The sequence below is a fragment of the Arabidopsis thaliana genome, chromosome 2, assembly GCF_000001735.4.
Source record: "Arabidopsis thaliana chromosome 2, partial sequence".
NCBI lineage: Eukaryota > Viridiplantae > Streptophyta > Magnoliopsida > Brassicales > Brassicaceae > Arabidopsis > Arabidopsis thaliana.
The window spans coordinates 12,055,916-12,074,104 of NC_003071.7; the positions used below are offsets into that span (position 1 = coordinate 12,055,916).

General features: G+C 39.2%; 1 protein-coding gene across 6 annotated transcripts; it reads left to right on the top strand.

Annotated features, from left to right (window-relative positions):
* Positions 1-297: 297 nt before the first annotated feature.
* SYD (P-loop containing nucleoside triphosphate hydrolases superfamily protein) lies at positions 298-17,364 on the top strand (the record flags this gene model as incomplete). 6 transcript variants are annotated; one of them, NM_179786.2, is made up of 35 exons in its annotated part: positions 298-377; positions 822-963; positions 1,058-1,119; positions 1,368-1,483; positions 1,581-1,970; positions 2,072-2,127; positions 2,645-2,805; positions 2,893-2,957; positions 3,040-3,432; positions 3,551-3,708; positions 4,387-4,484; positions 4,801-4,986; positions 5,102-5,282; positions 5,370-5,561; positions 5,650-5,693; positions 5,912-5,968; positions 6,056-6,152; positions 6,265-6,437; positions 6,516-6,729; positions 6,856-6,981; positions 7,079-7,168; positions 7,290-7,406; positions 7,486-7,566; positions 7,668-7,775; positions 8,187-8,356; positions 8,537-8,615; positions 8,705-8,779; positions 9,085-9,182; positions 9,262-9,369; positions 9,741-9,798; positions 9,877-10,107; positions 10,196-11,165; positions 11,289-11,483; positions 11,568-16,325; positions 16,461-17,364. In NM_179786.2, the coding sequence occupies 34 exons, from the start codon at positions 856-858 to the stop codon at positions 17,033-17,035; spliced, it is 10,590 nt and encodes a 3,529-aa protein (NP_850117.1). In that variant the 3' UTR covers positions 17,036-17,364. The 6 variants fall into 6 exon arrangements, with proteins under 6 accessions (NP_850117.1, NP_001077971.1, NP_850116.1 ...); NM_001084502.2 differs by having other exon boundaries at positions 16,419-17,319; NM_179785.3 differs by having other exon boundaries at positions 11,568-17,217.
* Positions 17,365-18,189: the final 825 nt, after the last annotated feature.

The window sequence follows — 18,189 nt, forward strand, 5'->3', positions numbered from 1 at the left end:
ATCGCAGTTTCCCCAGAGATTTCACCGGAACCCTAGAGAGCACCTCCTCCTCCATATCAATTGGAAGATCGAACATCTTCGAATCGAATCTCCCAAAATCTCTCTCTCTTTTCCGTGTCTATCAATCCATCTCTTCACGCCCTCTTTTAGTGATATAACTTATCTTTTTCAATTTGGGCTTTATGGTAATGGGTCAAGGCCCATTAAGGGGTCTCGTTTAGAACTCTTGATTAATGTCTGAAATAAGTTTTATACATTTCTTCATTTGGAGAGTCATTTCGCAGAGACGACGCATAGCTTCTTCACTTGTCAGCTCTCAACGTTTCTCACCTGAAATTTCACTTCTGCTTCGTCTTCTCGAGCCGGATCTCTAATTTGTAAAGCTCCCTCTCTCTTTCTTCTTGTTCTTCTTCGTCTCCTTCTACACTGATGGATCGTTATTTAGCTATTTAGGGTTTTGTGAGTTGCATTAACTAGAGTAACTCGCGAATTCTTCTCCTTTGCCTTGCGATTTGGGGAATTTTTTAGCTCCATCAGCCAATTTTACAATTTTGTATGTATCCGTGGATTTATCACATGAATTGTGGACCTCTGAGTTTTTTTTTTTTGTTAGGTTCTTCTCGCTTTAGTTTTGCTTTTAGGTACATAAATTTTCCTCCTTTATGATTTACTTGCTCTTGGGCTATTTTCTTTTATTTGTTTGGTATGGAGTATGGACTCTAGAGTTTAGTTTAGTTTTTTTTTTTGGGCACATTGGTTGGAATTAGTCTTGTTTTATTCTGAATTGTGTAATCAATATCTGCATGCTTGTGGTGATGCAGGGAATTCTTATGTGATGGTGTAATTTAAGTTAAGATGACGTCTTCTTCGCATAATATTGAGTTGGAAGCAGCTAAGTTTCTGCATAAACTTATTCAAGATTCTAAAGATGAACCTGCAAAGCTAGCAACTAAACTTTATGTGGTAATGTGGCTTCACCACTCAGTGTATGTTTTATTTTGTAATTTTGAGCTTTATTCCTGTGCTTTAACTTTGTTTATTCTTTCGATTACTCTAGATATTGCAGCACATGAAAACCAGTGGAAAGGAAAACACAATGCCCTATCAAGTCATATCTAGGTATTGTTTTCCTTATATATCGTCGCTGGTTATTTGTTAATGAATTACTGATTAGGTTGAGATGATATAATCTTCTTACGCTGTGAGGACGTGGGGGCTGCTTCTTACTGAATCAGTTGCTTTAGCCTTTATCTAACTCAAGACTTTAGAATCTAGTTATTCTGGGTCTTTCAGCGTCAAGCTGTTTCTCATGCTTTCAAAGATTTATCACTTTTGTTTTACTGATAAAGTCTTTCTAAAACTCCCAGGGCCATGGACACTGTAGTCAATCAACACGGTCTTGACATTGAAGCTTTGAAGTCCTCGTGTCTTCCTCATCCTGGTGGTACCCAAACGGAAGATTCTGGGTCTGCACATTTGGCTGGTATATCCTCTCTCCTTTGTTTCAGTTGAGTGTTTCAATTGTTTTTTTTATTTATTTATTTATTATCTTAAGCTTCTTGCATCAATGTGGAATACAGGGTCTTCCCAAGCGGTTGGAGTTAGCAATGAGGGTAAAGCAACTCTAGTTGAAAATGAGATGACAAAATACGATGCATTCACTTCTGGTAGGCAGCTTGGTGGATCAAACAGTGCGTCACAAACCTTTTACCAAGGGTCTGGAACTCAAAGTAACAGATCATTTGATCGTGAGAGTCCATCCAACTTGGATTCTACGTCTGGAATTTCTCAACCTCACAATCGTAGTGAGACAATGAATCAAAGAGATGTCAAGTCGAGTGGAAAGAGAAAGAGAGGTGAATCATCACTTTCATGGGACCAGAATATGGATAACTCTCAAATATTTGATAGCCACAAGATTGATGATCAAACTGGAGAAGTAAGCAAAATAGAAATGCCCGGTAATTCAGGTAGGGATATTTGCTTCAACATTGTTTCTTACAGAACAAAGCATATCCTTTTTAATCTAGAATATAAGAAGCACCCTACAATTGTTGCCATTAAACCTCAGGTGACATTAGGAATTTGCATGTTGGGTTGTCCTCAGATGCATTCACGACTCCACAGGTACATAACACTAAGTTTCCCGAATCCATCCAGATTATATACATATTGTGTACATAACATTAGGTTTATGAAATCATTTTGAGCCTCCCTGACTCTGCCAATTTCAAATATTTTGGGACTTTGTGCTACACGTATCTGATGCACAATAACTTCTTAAGAATGTATAAAGAGATATATGCTGGCACATGGTGGCTTATTCTCCGAAACATTTGTCTCTCCTTAGAAGTATTATTTTCTTATCTATTTTCGTTTTCTGTATTGGAAATATGAAAAAAATGCTTGCATTTCCCGTGGTGATTTTCTTTGTTTTTTAACCTAAAAAACTTAGATGCCACTAAATTCACTTTTTCAAAAACGTGATTTGATTAAAACTTTGCCTTCTATATGATGTATTGAATCTTACTTGCATATAGTCTGACTTAGGCTCTGCAAAATGTCCTTTCCTCTTTTATTTCATACCAAGATACCTCGTTGGAACTCATCCCCTCTATATGTGGGATCTTATTTTCTATGGCAGTGTGGCTGGCAGAGCAGTGAAGCCACAGCAATCAGGCCTGCAATTCATAAAGAACCTGGAAATAATGTTGCAGGAGAGGGATTCCTGCCTTCAGGTTCACCTTTTAGAGAGCAACAACTGAAGCAGCTCAGAGCCCAGTGCCTTGTGTTTCTAGCTCTTAGGTACCTTACAGTCTCCTAGCCTCTGTATACTCCTTTTGGTGCGGCAATTGTAACTCTAAAAATTTCTGGTTGATTTTCATCTCGTAGAAATGGTTTGGTACCGAAGAAACTTCACGTAGAGATTGCCCTTCGAAATACTTTCCGCGAAGAAGGTAATGTTGGTGCTCACTGAAGTTACTTTCGAATCCACTTTTTACATGCTTTCCCTTGGATCATAATTGGTCTTCATTACAGATGGTTTCCGCGGAGAATTGTTTGATCCGAAAGGGAGAACACATACGTCCAGTGATCTGGGTGGCATTCCTGACGTCTCTGCACTGTTGTCAAGAACAGACAATCCCACTGGAAGATTGGATGAAATGGACTTCTCATCCAAAGAAACTGAGAGATCAAGACTAGGGGAAAAAAGTTTCGCAAATACTGTATTTTCTGACGGGCAAAAGCTTCTAGCATCTAGAATTCCCAGCTCTCAAGCACAAACTCAGGTTGCTGTTAGTCATTCTCAACTAACGTTTTCTCCTGGTTTGACCAAAAACACACCATCAGAGATGGTGGGGTGGACTGGAGTAATCAAAACTAATGACCTCTCAACTTCTGCTGTTCAACTCGACGAATTTCATTCTTCTGGTTAGTGACTATCTTAGATGGGATTGTTTTAACTGATGGGTCTTTCCCTTTTGGAGTGTAGTATTGTTAACTAATTTGATTGATAACTCTTCGAATATGGATATATGGCACATAGCAGATGAAGAGGAAGGTAATTTGCAACCGTCGCCTAAGTACACCATGTCACAGAAATGGATTATGGGTCGACAGAATAAGAGACTATTGGTTGATCGTAGTTGGTCCCTTAAACAGCAGAAAGCCGACCAGGCAATTGGTTCACGGTTCAATGAGTTGAAGGTCTTTCTCTAGCCTTTTCTTTCATTGGTGTTACCTTTTGTTTCACGAGTGATTGATTTTTCCTGGTGTCAACGTTTTATGCTGTTGCTTGTTGTTTGTGGTGGTTCTTACTTTTCCGTGTTCTTGATCTTGTTATTGGAACAGATCAATGATCATATTTAAGTATCCGATTTTGGATATAGAAGTGCCTGACATTGTGATTGAGTAAATTGTTTAGCTATTCCATCTTCAGCTCTACCCACTGTAACCTGTCAGACTGATCCCAGGAATCAATTTTGATCAAGCTAATATATTAAATTTGATCTCAGTGAGATAAAATAATGGCAAGTTGTACTTGGAATTTAGGCAAGCATTTGTAACCTCTTTTATGTATTCGTCTTCCATTAAGGAACACTTATTTGCTCAGTTTACAAAATTCACTAAAAAACAACTTCCTGTAGTGGGGTTCTTCTTTTCGATTTTCATATTGTAAATAACTGCGAAGTTAGCTGTTTTGGCCTTAGGGTAATGTTTTTGAAATGACCTTCACATTTGACGTTATACTGAAGAACTAGTTGTACTTCACATTTGCAGAAACACTAAGGAACTAGCTGTACTTGTGTCCTTACTTTATTAGGTTCTTAGTGATTACTATATATTCTGGATCTGGATACTGATTCATGTACCCCTAATCTGCAGGAATCTGTGAGTTTGTCTGATGATATATCTGCAAAGACCAAGAGTGTAATAGAACTGAAAAAGCTTCAGCTGTTAAATCTACAACGGCGATTGAGGAGGTGGGTGTATGTTATTTGCTTAAAAAATATCAGGAAGGAGATGTTTCGCCTTATTATATCTCGGATGCAACTAGATATTTTGTTTTTGTAGCTGTACGTTATTTGCTTAAGAAATATTAGGAAGGAGATGTTTCGCCTTCTTATATCTATTATATGCTAAGTCGAGCTGGGGTATTGATATAACTAGATATTCTGTCTTTGTTAAACTACGGAGGATGCAAACTATTTTGTTATATGTGTAAAATATATGCATCCACATATTCAACCTGTTGTATCACCTCTCAGCTGCTATTGTTTTGTTGACTTGTTGAATCAGTGAGTTCGTTTACAACTTCTTCAAACCTATTGCAACTGATGTTGAGCATCTAAAGTCATATAAGAAACATAAGCATGGCCGGAGAATTAAGCAGCTTGAAAAGTATGAGCAGAAGATGAAGGAAGAGAGACAACGAAGAATTCGGGAGAGACAGAAGGAGTTCTTTGGAGGGTTAGAAGTTCACAAGTATGTGCAATTAGTTTTCTGACCTAATTCATTCTTCTTATTAGGTGCATCGAATAGTAGACGATATTTTTTATACTGCTTCGTACTTAATCCTTGTTTGAAAACCTGGCTTTAGGGAAAAACTAGAGGATTTGTTTAAAGTTAGGAGAGAAAGGTTGAAGGGTTTCAATAGATATGCAAAGGAGTTCCACAAAAGAAAGGAACGACTTCACCGTGAGAAGATTGACAAAATTCAACGTGAGAAGATTAATTTGTTAAAGATAAATGATGTGGAGGGTTATCTCCGAATGGTGCAGGTTTGGTCTCGGAACTGACTATGGAAGTTTTTGGTTTATATTGCTCCTTTGATACTGGTGTGTATATGAATGTTGCTGAATATGTAGGATGCCAAGTCAGATCGAGTAAAGCAACTACTCAAAGAGACTGAAAAGTACCTTCAGAAACTTGGATCCAAGTTAAAAGAGGCTAAATTGTTGACCAGTCGATTTGAGAATGAGGCAGATGAAACGCGTACGTCAAATGCTACCGACGATGAAACTTTGATTGAAAATGAAGATGAGAGCGACCAAGCAAAGGCAAGTTATATCTCAGGTTATTCCTTTTTTTTTTTTTGGGTAAGCTTTCTTCCATCTGTTTCTCATGGTTATGATACATACTATACAGCATTACCTGGAAAGCAACGAAAAATACTACTTGATGGCTCACAGGTAATATTCTGCATTCTATAGTTACAGTCTAAACATTACCCTTAATGACATTATAACGTTTTAACTTTCTGTTTCGTATGTGAGTTGTCACCTTTCTTACCATTTTTTTTCTTCTCGAAAAGGTGGTTATGTTGTTTGTAAATAGTCATATGTGGATATTATTCCTCATTCATCTATTCACTAGATTTTTCCTTTTTTTTTTCTTTTTTTTTTTGCAGTATAAAAGAAAATATTAACGAGCAGCCATCGTCCCTAGTGGGTGGAAAGTTAAGAGAGTAAGTAGACCATGCCCCTATACATTTGAGACCTTTTGGTAATAGTTTTTCGTGGGATGTTTACAGCTACAAAACCTGACATTTTAGGTACCAAATGAACGGCTTAAGGTGGCTAGTTTCACTGTACAACAATCACTTAAATGGCATTTTAGCTGATGAGATGGGTCTCGGGAAAACTGTTCAGGTATTTAATGCCATCCCATTTGGGATATAGGCACACATGTCAGATTTTCTTATAAGATGCCTTTGTTTCATAAGTTATAAAGTTTTTTGTTTTTCCTTTTCGTATTTTGTAGGTTATTTCTTTGATTTGCTATCTGATGGAGACAAAAAATGATAGAGGTCCCTTCTTGGTTGTTGTCCCATCTTCGGTTCTGCCTGGTTGGCAGTCAGAAATTAACTTCTGGGCCCCATCAATTCATAAAATTGTTTACTGTGGGACTCCTGACGAAAGGCGCAAACTATTCAAGTAAAGAGACGCAAATTTTGTTTTTATTGTCCTTTATATCTCAGATTTTAAGGTTCAATGTCTCCTTTTTCATTGAAGGGAGCAAATTGTTCATCAGAAGTTCAATGTCCTTCTGACGACATATGAGTATCTAATGAACAAGCATGATAGGCCTAAATTAAGCAAGATTCACTGGCACTATATTATTATTGACGAAGGACATCGCATAAAGAATGCATCCTGCAAGTTAAATGCAGACCTGAAACATTATGTTAGCTCCCACCGACTTCTGTTAACTGGGACCCCATTGCAGGTACTGTTTCTTTCTTTCTCCATCTGTCCTCATCTTGATATTGACGCATACTCTTTCCCCATCATGTTTGTTGCTATTTTCTGCTGTTCGCATTGCCCACAATCTCATCATTTACATCTCTTATAGAACAACCTAGAAGAATTGTGGGCACTGCTTAATTTCCTGCTGCCTAATATATTCAACTCGTCAGAAGACTTTTCACAGTGGTTCAACAAACCATTCCAAAGTAATGGAGAAAGTTCTGCCGAGGAGGTAGCATTGACTGTATTTGATATTAAAATAGTAGACAGTATACACTTCATAAGACATTCTGGCTTTAACTGCACCCTTATGGTTGCCATCTGACTAGGCATTGCTATCAGAAGAGGAGAATCTACTGATCATCAATCGACTTCACCAAGTTCTTCGACCATTTGTTCTGCGTCGGCTGAAACATAAGGTTCATAACAGAATGTCTCCTTTGTGTTACTTTAATATGTTAGAGATATGGAAGGATATTTTCCAATGCAATTATCTCAGTTACTTTAAGTTTTATTTAACATACTATTTTATTTTGGTAGGTTGAAAATGAGCTTCCCGAAAAGATAGAGAGATTGATACGCTGTGAGGCTTCTGCTTATCAGAAGCTGTTGATGAAGAGGGTTGAGGATAATTTGGGTTCGATTGGAAATGCGAAGGTGTTGTTTTATGCTCTAGGTGTTGGTAGTTTTGCGATAATGTTGAGTTATTTTTTTAGTTATTTTCTTTTGTTTACAGTCTCGTGCAGTGCACAACTCAGTAATGGAGCTTCGGAATATTTGCAATCATCCATATCTTAGCCAACTGCATTCAGAGGAGGTAATGGTTTTCATTTATCTGGAAGTGTTATTGTAAATGCAATGAAGCACTGGTTAGCGCACTATGGACAACCCTAATGAAGGGCATTTCACTTTTATTAGGTCAATAACATAATTCCTAAGCATTTCCTGCCTCCAATTGTAAGACTGTGTGGAAAGCTTGAGATGTTGGATCGGATGTTGCCTAAACTCAAAGCAACAGACCATCGGGTAATGATTTCTCTCTTTTCCCTCATGGTAATAGGATAGTTGTGATGATTCAATGCTCTTAAAGACGAAAGCTTATTATTGAAGTTGGGCTAAGTGTTTTCAAGTAGTGTGCTAGAGTACCTTGCATTGCGTTCGCCTCTGGAGGATTAAAGTGTCTATTACGAAAAGTTTTTGAAATTATGTTTTGATTGGATGAAGCATTACTGTTTTTTTTCCCTTTATTTGGTTGCTTACTTGCTTCTATATCACTTCACGCAAAACATCAAGTCCTCAACTATAAGATTTTCTGTTATTTGTGAAACGCACATATATATTAGAATTTGTAACTTTTTTGCATTTTTACCTTAAATTTAATACTGAAGCTTATAAATGGTTGTTACTTTTATTTATGGTATGCATGAATTCCCACAGGTTCTTTTCTTTTCCACAATGACAAGGCTTCTTGATGTAATGGAGGATTACCTCACCTTAAAGGGGTACAAATACCTTAGGCTGGACGGGCAGACATCTGGGGGTGATCGTGGTGCTCTTATTGATGGTTTCAACAAGTCGGGTTCCCCATTTTTCATATTTCTGTTGAGGTGATGTATCATATATCATGGCTGGCTTTCTGTAGTTCTAATCTCTATCGGGATGATTCATGTTCATTTTTAATAGATTTAGTTATGTTCCTAAATACTACAAGTTGTAAACTCTTTTGGGCGTTCAGTACGACTGATATGTATTTGTATGTGATTGCTGAATCATTCATGGAATTTCAGCATTCGGGCTGGTGGAGTAGGAGTTAATCTTCAAGCTGCTGATACTGTGATACTATTCGACACTGACTGGAATCCTCAGGTTAGACCTAGCATTTCCATATGTTAAGTTATAGTTGAATACTGTGGACATCAGGCCGGACTTGAAGCAGCATTTATTATACATTTCAGGTTGATCTGCAAGCTCAAGCTAGGGCTCACAGGATTGGCCAGAAAAAAGATGTGCTTGTTCTTCGTTTTGAAACGGTTAGTTTTTTATTTATTGTGCTCAAGGAAATTAAACATCTGAATAAATGGGTTGATTTGTGATTGGTTGTAACTTTTACCCTGGTGTTTTTAGTTTATGTTGTTTCATCATTGGGCTACATAATGTAGTGTTGCTGTCCTAAATCTATGGCTGTTCAACATGACTTATGAGGCAAATAGAACAGTGCAGTACTCTTGGGAGATACTAATTGTTTCTTGGCTTTTTCCCTTTCAATTGACGCGTTATTATATAATTAAGCTGTCTGAACTGTTTGTTTGTCTTTCGTCCTTAATTATATCCTAAGGTGAATTCTGTTGAGGAGCAAGTCAGAGCTTCAGCTGAGCACAAACTTGGAGTTGCTAACCAGAGTATAACCGCTGGCTTTTTTGACAATAACACGAGGTGAATCGAGAGACATCCCTTTTATGCTTCAAGAAGTTTCAACTACCAATTCTCTAAAAAAATTCTTACTTTGTAACAGTGCTGAAGATCGTAAGGAATATTTGGAATCCCTTTTGCGTGAATCAAAGAAAGAGGAGGATGCTCCAGTATTGGACGATGATGCCTTAAATGATCTTATAGCTCGAAGGTTAATACTCTTTTGCATCGTTTTTTATACAGAATAATTTACTTGCACAAATTTTAATTTTACAACAGCCTATGCATACGTGGTTTTAAAATAATCCTGATAGTTTGGTTCCTTTGCACTATGATAAATCTAGAAATTCTACCAAGATTACTGCCAACAATTTGTACAAAGTATTTTACTTTCTAACTGTAAATATTTGTCTTCTATATTATTTTCTATTTTCATAGCATCTACTGTTTTTTCATGTGTTCTGTGTTAATTGATAGCTTGGCTTCCTTTTTAATTCTTAGATGACAATCTTTTTACATTTCCATGCATCTCGATTTTCTTTTAACTTTCTTGCAGATCTGACATTTTTGTTATCTTTCTAGGGAGTCAGAGATTGATATCTTTGAGTCCATCGACAAACAAAGGAAAGAAAATGAGATGGTATGCTTGTTCTTATTAACTTTATTTTCGGGTTATATCGTTTTATGATGTTTATTTGAAAAAGATATGGCCGTGCAGGAAACATGGAATACCTTGGTACATGGGCCAGGGTCAGATAGTTTTGCCCACATACCATCTATACCCTCTCGGCTTGTTACTGAAGATGATTTAAAACTACTATATGAAACAATGAAACTAAATGATGTCCCCATGGTTGCAAAAGAATCAACTGTTGGCATGAAGCGGAAGGATGGTTCGATGGGAGGCCTAGATACTCACCAATATGGAAGAGGGAAACGAGCAAGAGAGGTTTGTTGACTTTTCTCTTTGTAATATGATACTGCATACAGTATTTTCACTTATTACTATAGAATGACAAATATTGCAACTTCATTAGGTTCGATCTTATGAAGAGAAATTAACTGAGGAGGAGTTTGAGAAGCTGTGTCAGACTGAGTCACCTGATTCACCCCAAGGCAAGGGCGAAGGAAGTGAAAGGAGCTTGGCGAATGATACATCAAATATTCCGGTTGAAAATTCTAGTGACACACTACTCCCTACATCTCCGACACAGGCAATTACTGTACAACCAATGGAACCTGTAAGGCCACAGTCACATACACTGAAAGAAGAAACACAACCTATAAAACGTGGTCGTGGTAGGCCAAAGAGAACTGATAAAGCCTTGACTCCGGTATCATTATCAGCTGTAAGCAGGACACAGGCGACAGGGAATGCTATATCATCGGCAGCAACTGGTCTTGATTTTGTTAGTTCAGATAAAAGGCTAGAAGCCGCTTCTCATCCTACTTCGTCTCTTGCCCTGACTTCGCCTGATTTATCTGGTCCTCCTGGTTTTCAATCATTGCCAGCATCTCCTGCTCCTACGCCAATAAGAGGCCGAGGTAGGGGAAGAAGCAGGGGGCGTGGAGCAGGAAGGGGAAGAAGAGTTGAAGGTGTATTGCATGGTTCCAACAGTTCTATTACTCAGAGAACTGAAACCGCTACATCTCTTGCAAGTGATGCAGAAGCCACAAAATTTGCTCTTCCTCGTTCTGCATCTGAGATTGTTTCAAGAGTCCCTAAAGCTAATGAAGGAAGTACTTCGAATCCTGACCAAGTATCTCCCGTGCATTCTGCCACTACTGCACTCCGATCAGACAAAGCAGCAGATAAGGACCTAGATGCACCACCTGGTTTTGATTCGGGATCCCATGTTCAGACGCTAAATGTACTTGAAAATTCATCGGAAAGAAAAGCATTTGCTGTAAAGAAGAGGCCTTTGATCCAAGGTGTGAGCTCCCAGCATCCAGGGCCTAATAAACAGCCACTTGACTTGCCAGTCTCCACTAGCTCCACTTTGTTGGGTAAATAAATCAAACATCACTATGTAGTTTTCATATTCATCTAGGATGTGTAGTTATGACTTGCATGAGGATGATGGAGAACATAATGCTGATGGGAATCTTAATGCCATGTTATTTTGGTAGGTGGTGGCCCAGTGCAAAATCAGAATGCCGTCTCTTCTGTTTGTGATGGATCCAAAAGTCCTTCTGAGGGTCGAACATATACAGCTTTGCAAGGTGTGACAACTGCACCTTCTGATGCTACTCTGCCAATGAGTTCTCAACCTTCTGATGCTACTCTGCCAATGAGTTCTCAACCTGTCGGTTCTACGGTTGAAGGTATAAATCTATGAAGCATCGTAACTTGCTTAAAACTGCTCTGATTTCTAAATCTTTTCCGTATTGTACATGTCATCTTTGCAGCTCAAGAAGCCAATGTTCCTTCTCTTCCAGCAGCCTTGCCTGCTAAGAGGCGAGTCCGCAATTTGCCAAGCAGAGGAGAAACTCCTAAACGCCAAGGAAAGAGGCGTGGCCAACCTTTACCTGCAACCGATGCCTCTTCTGCAAGGAGTACAGGATTAACACCACAAATAGAGGTCAAGGTTGGTAATTTATCAGGCACCAAAGCTAAGTTTGATGCTGTTGCCAAAGAACAACCCCACTTCAGCCAGTCAGTTGCACCCGATATTCACTCTTCTGGTAGTTTGAGTCAGGAAATTAGAAGAGACACCTCTGGTACTGGTGGTTCTGCTAGGAAACAAACTGCTGATGTAACTGATGTTGCTCGAGTCATGAAAGAGATCTTTTCAGAGACTTCCCTATTAAAACATAAAGTTGGAGAGCCTTCTGCAACAACGAGAACAAATGTGCCTGACGCACAATCCCCTGGTGAGATGAATTTGCACACAGTTGAGACCCACAAGGCAGAGGATTCTTCTGGTCTTAAGAATCAAGAAGCTTTATATAACCTGAGCAAGGCAGATAAACTGGTATCAGATATTCCTCATCCTGTTCCTGGTGATCTGACAACTTCAGGATCAGTTGCAAACAAAGATGTTGACATTGGGTCGTCTAAGGTTGCTGCTGAAAATGAGCTTGTCAAAATTCCGGGTGGTGACGTAGATTCTTCTGTAATACAACTCTCTTTGGGAAATACTTTGACTGCTAAATCGTCTTTGGAAAAGTGCACTGCAGATCAGCTTCTGGGAGAAAAACTGTCTCAAGAAGGTGAAACCACACCTGCTAGTGATGGTGAAACATGTCACCTGGCAGAAGAAACGGCATCTTCATTGAGTTATGTTCGATCTGAGCCTACTGCATCTGCGTCGACAACTGCGGAACCTCTACCTACTGACAAGTTGGAAAAAAATATTTCTTTTCAAGATGAAGTTAAAACTCTCAATGGTGATAAAAGAGAAGCTATCCTCCTAAGTTCGGAAGAGCAAACGAATGTTAACTCCAAGATTGAGACAAATTCTGAGGAACTTCAAGCCAGTAGAACAGATGAAGTTCCACATGTGGATGGAAAATCTGTTGATGTTGCAAATCAGACGGTGAAAGAAGATGAGGCAAAACATTCTGTTGAAATTCAATCGTCTATGCTGGAGCCTGATGAACTGCCAAATGCTGGACAAAAGGGTCACAGTAGCATTGACTTGCAGCCATTGGTTTTAGTTACAAGCAATGAGAATGCTATGTCCCTTGACGATAAAGATTATGATCCTATCTCTAAATCTGCTGATATAGAACAAGATCCTGAAGAATCTGTTTTTGTTCAAGGTGTTGGTAGGCCTAAAGTTGGTACTGCTGATACACAGATGGAGGATACCAATGATGCCAAACTTCTAGTGGGTTGTTCAGTTGAGAGTGAGGAAAAAGAGAAAACTCTTCAATCCCTCATACCCGGTGATGATGCTGATACAGAACAAGATCCTGAAGAATCTGTTTCGGATCAAAGGCCTAAAGTTGGTTCTGCTTACACACAGATGGAGGATACGGATGAGGCGAAACTTCTAATGGGTTGTTCAGTTGAGAGTGAGGAAAAAGAGAAAACTCTTCAATCCCATATACCCGGTGATGATGCTGATACAGAAAAAAATCCTGAAGAATCTGTTTCCGTTCAAGGTGTTGATAGGCCGAAAGTTGGTACTACTGACACACAGATGGAGGATACCAATGATGCCAAACTTCTAGTGGGTTGTTCAGTTGCGAGTGAGGAGAAAGAGAAAACTCTTCAATCCCATATACCCGGTGATGATGCTGATACAGAACAAAATCCTGAAGAATCTGTTTCAGTTCAAGGTGTTAATAGGCCTAAAGTTGGTAATGCTAACACACAGATGGAGGATACGGATGAGGCCAAAGTTCTAGTGGGTTGTTCAGTTGAGAGTGAGGAGAAAGAGAAAACTCTTCAATCCCACATACCTGGTGATGATGCTGATACAGAACAAAATCCTGAAGAATCTGTTTCGAATTTTGATAGGCCTAAAGATGGGACTGCTGACACACATATGGAGGATATCGATGATGCCAAACTTCTAGTGGGTTGTTCAGTTGAGAGTGAGGAGAAAGAGAAAAGTCTTCAATCCCATATGCCCAGTGATGATGCTGTTCTCCATGCGCCTTTTGAGAACACAAAAGACAGTAAAGGAGATGATTTACATGGAGAGTCTCTTGTTTCCTGTCCAACAATGGAAGTGATGGAACAGAAGGGGTTTGAATCAGAGACACATGCTCGTACAGATTCAGGTGGTATTGATAGGGGAAATGAGGTATCAGAAAATATGTCTGATGGCGTCAAAATGAATATTTCATCTGTGCAGGTCCCGGATGCATCACATGATTTAAATGTATCACAGGATCAAACAGACATTCCCCTAGTTGGTGGGATAGACCCTGAACACGTACAAGAGAATGTGGATGTACCTGCATCACCTCACGGAGCAGCGCCAAACATTGTGATTTTCCAGTCTGAGGGACATCTGTCTCCAAGTATCTTACCGGACGATGTGGCAGGACAACTAGAAAGCATGTCTAATGACGAAAAAACGAATATTTCATCTGAGCAGGTCCCAGATGTATCACATGATTTGAAAGTGTCTCAGGATCAAACTGACATTCCCCCAGTTGGTGGGATAGTGCCTGAAAATTTGCAAGAGATTGTGGATGTACCTGCATCACCTCATGGAGTAGTGCCAGACGTTGTTGTTTCCCAGTCTGAGGAAATTCAATCTCCAAGTATTTTGCCCGACGATGTACCAGGACAACCAGACGATGGCAACTGTGAGAAAATGGATACCATGCAGAACAATACCTCTATTGATATTGGCATAACTTCAGGTAAGACATGTCAGCCTTCATCTTCTACCCAGCCTGAGGATGAGAACAGAAATAGCTTATCACACTGTGAACCGTCAGAAGTAGTTGAACAAAGGGATTCAAGAGATCAAGTTTGCATAGGGTCTGTGGAATCTCAAGTAGAGATCAGCTCTGCTATACTGGAAAATAGATCAGCTGATATCCAGCCCCCGCAATCCATTTTGGTTGATCAAAAGGATATTGAAGAATCCAAAGAACCTGGTATCGAGAGTGCTGATGTGTCTTTACACCAATTAGCTGATATCCAGGCCGAGCCATCCAATTTGGTTGATCAAATGGATATTGAAGAATCCAAAGAACCTGGTACCGAGAGTGCTGATGTGTCTTTACACCAATTAGCTGATATCCAGCCCGGGCCATCCATTTTGGTTGATCAAATGGATACTGAAAAATCCAAAGAACCTGGTACCGAGAGTGCTGATGTGTCTTTACACCAATTAGCTGATATCCAGCCCGGGCCATCCATTTTGGTTGATCAAATGGATACTGAAAAATCCAAAGAACCTGGTACCGAGAGTGCTGATGTGTCTTTACACCAATTAGCTGATATCCAGCCCGGGCCATCCATTTTGGTTGATCAAATGGATACTGAAGAATTCAAAAATCCTGATGTGTCTTTACACCAATTAGCTGATATTGAGCCCTCACTGTCTATTTCAGCTGTGCAAAAGAATATTGAGGATAAGGATCAAAGTCACGTTGAAACTGCTGGATCTGAGTTAGTTGATGTCTCTGCCGAATGTTCAACAGAACCTCAAGTTCAATTACCGCCATCTTCAGAGCCAGTGGGAGATATGCACGTTCATTTAGGGGCAAGCAAATCAGAAATAGTTGCCGAAGGTACTGACTTCTCTTCATCTCTCCCGAAGACGGAGGAAGAAAATGCCAAGAGCCAATTAGCTGACACCGAGCCATCATCGTCTCTTACAGCTGTGCAAAAGAACATTGAAGATCAAGTTGAAACTGCTGGATGTGAATTTGTTGTTGTCTCTACCGGATGTTCAACAGAACCACAAGTTCAATTACCGCCGTCCGCAGAGCCAGTGGTTGCTGAAGGTACAGAATTCCCTTCTTCCCTCCTAATGACCGGGGTAGATAATTCTTCCCATCTAATGACCGGGGTAGATAATGCCAAGACCCATCTCGCTGATGTTGTGCCTTCATCGTCACCTACAACTATGGAAAAGAACATTGAAGCTCAAGATCAAGATCAAGTTACAACTGGTGGATGTGGTCTAGTTGATGTCTTGACCGAATGTTCGTCAGAACCTCAACTTCAACTGCCGCCATCCGCAGAACCAGTGATTTCTGAAGGTACAGAACTCGCTACACTCCCATTGACGGAGGAAGAAAATGCTGATAGCCAATTAGCTAATATTGAGCCCTCATCGTCTCCTTCAGTTGTGGAAAAGAACATTGAGGCTCAAGATCAAGATCAAGTTAAAACTGCTGGATGTGAGTTAGTCTCGACTGGATGTTCGTCAGAACCACAAGTTCATTTACCGCCCTCCGCAGAGCCAGATGGAGATATACACGTTCACTTAAAGGAAACAGAGAAATCTGAAAGCATGGTTGTGGTTGGCGAAGGTACAGCATTCCCTTCATCTCTCCCAGTGACAGAGGAAGGAAATGCTGAGAGCCAATTAGCTGACACTGAGCCCTTTACGTCTCCTACAGTTGTGGAAAAGAACATTAAGGATCAAGAACAAGTTGAAACTACTGGATGTGGGTTAGTTGATGATTCTACCGGATGTTCGTCAGAACCTCAAGTTCAATTACCGCCATCCGCAGAGCCAATGGAAGGTACACACATGCACTTAGAGGAAACAAAGAAATCTGAAACTGTAGTTACCGAGATTCAATTAGCTGATATAGATCCCTCATTTTCTCTTATAGTTGTGCAAACGAATATTGAGGATCAAGATCAAATTGAAACAGGTGGATGTGATTTAATTAATGTCCCTTCCGGATGTTCAACAGAACCTCAAATTCAATTATCGTCATCCGCAGAGCCCGAGGAAGGTATGCACATTCACTTAGAGGCAGCAATGAACTCTGAAACGGTGGTTACTGAAGGTTCAGAACTCCCTTCATCTCTCCCAATGACGGAGGACGAAAATGCTGATGGCCAATTAGCTGAAGTCGAGCCCTCAGTGTCTCTTACAGTTGAGCAAACTAACATTGAGGAGAAAGATCACATTGAAACTGCCGAATGTGAGTTAGTTGATGTCTCTCCCGGATGTTCATCACAACCTGAAGTTAAATTTCCGCCATCCCCAGATGCAGTGGGAGGTATGGACGTTCACTTAGAAACCGTTGTTACTGAAGACACAGATTCAAATTCATCCCTCCCGAAGACGGAGGAAAAAGATGCCGAGAATCCATCAGACAGGCTTGACGGTGAATCCGATGGTACAACTGTTGCTACTGTTGAAGGAACTTGTGTTGAGTCGAATTCATTGGTCGCCGAAGAGAGCAACATAGAAGTGCCAAAAGACAATGAAGATGTGTAGTTCATTTCATCTAATATTAAGTTGTAAAACTTTTAATATCTAATATAACAAACCCAATGTTGAAGATGTATTGACTGCATCTGACTTATTTAACTTATCCTCTCATTTGGGAATATTAATAGGGCTTAGAATCATTTCTGATCACTCTTTCATTACTTTAGTCATGACTTGTTTGCTACTCTCCTCGTCTCCTTAGTGTTCACTAAGAGTGCGGATTTCAGATCAGAACAATGTCGGCACATGACTGTTTCAAGTTTCAACCCTTCTATTCCGTCCATCGGCTCGGCTTTAACTTGAGACAATGAAAGTGTCTACCATTTCAGAAGGTGTTTTCCCCGTATTCGAATCAACAACCAAACCTAAAGATCAAAATTTTGTTTAGTAAAGTAATTTTAACCGAAAAAGAGCAAAACAAAACGTGAAACTTTGGTTGTATTGTGTGGTAAAAGAATAAGAGAAAAGATAATATGTGATAGTGCAGATTGTGAATGTGACTCTTGCTTTGAGGACCGCATTAATAACCAAAAATGATGAGTGTAACAGATGTGGATAGTTGAGACAGTGTCCACAAACTTAGAGAAGAGACGTGGGCTAAGAGCAGAGGTGGCTTTGATATTTTTTTCATTTTGTATATGAACATTGGAATATTCCCTCCCTTATTCTTTCCATGGAAATAAGAATATATAATCTATATACTGTTCAAAATAAAAGATATTTAAAGTAAAATATATTTAGATACTTTATATATATATATATATATATATATATATCATTTGAATTTAGTTAAAAAGAATTCAATCAATCATGAAAAATAATGCAGAACAGAAATGGTCATTAGTTATCATATACATTTAAATTTACATAGAAATTTGCAATGTTTTAACACAATTAAATAAACAACATAACTCATATAACATGACCAGAAAAGAAAAAAACAGAAATTCATTACCAAGTTTTTAATAGTTGAAAAAATAATCAGAAAATATGTCAAAAACTTTGTTAGGATAAGATTAAAAAATAAAAATAAAGTCAATATGGAGTGGAGCATTGGCTCCAACTATCCACCGGAAAAGTTGGCTAGTCCATCTAGAGCGCATCCAAATTAAATGGTGAGAGAGAATTCAATTCCCACAAAAGCATAAGGTTAGTGACTT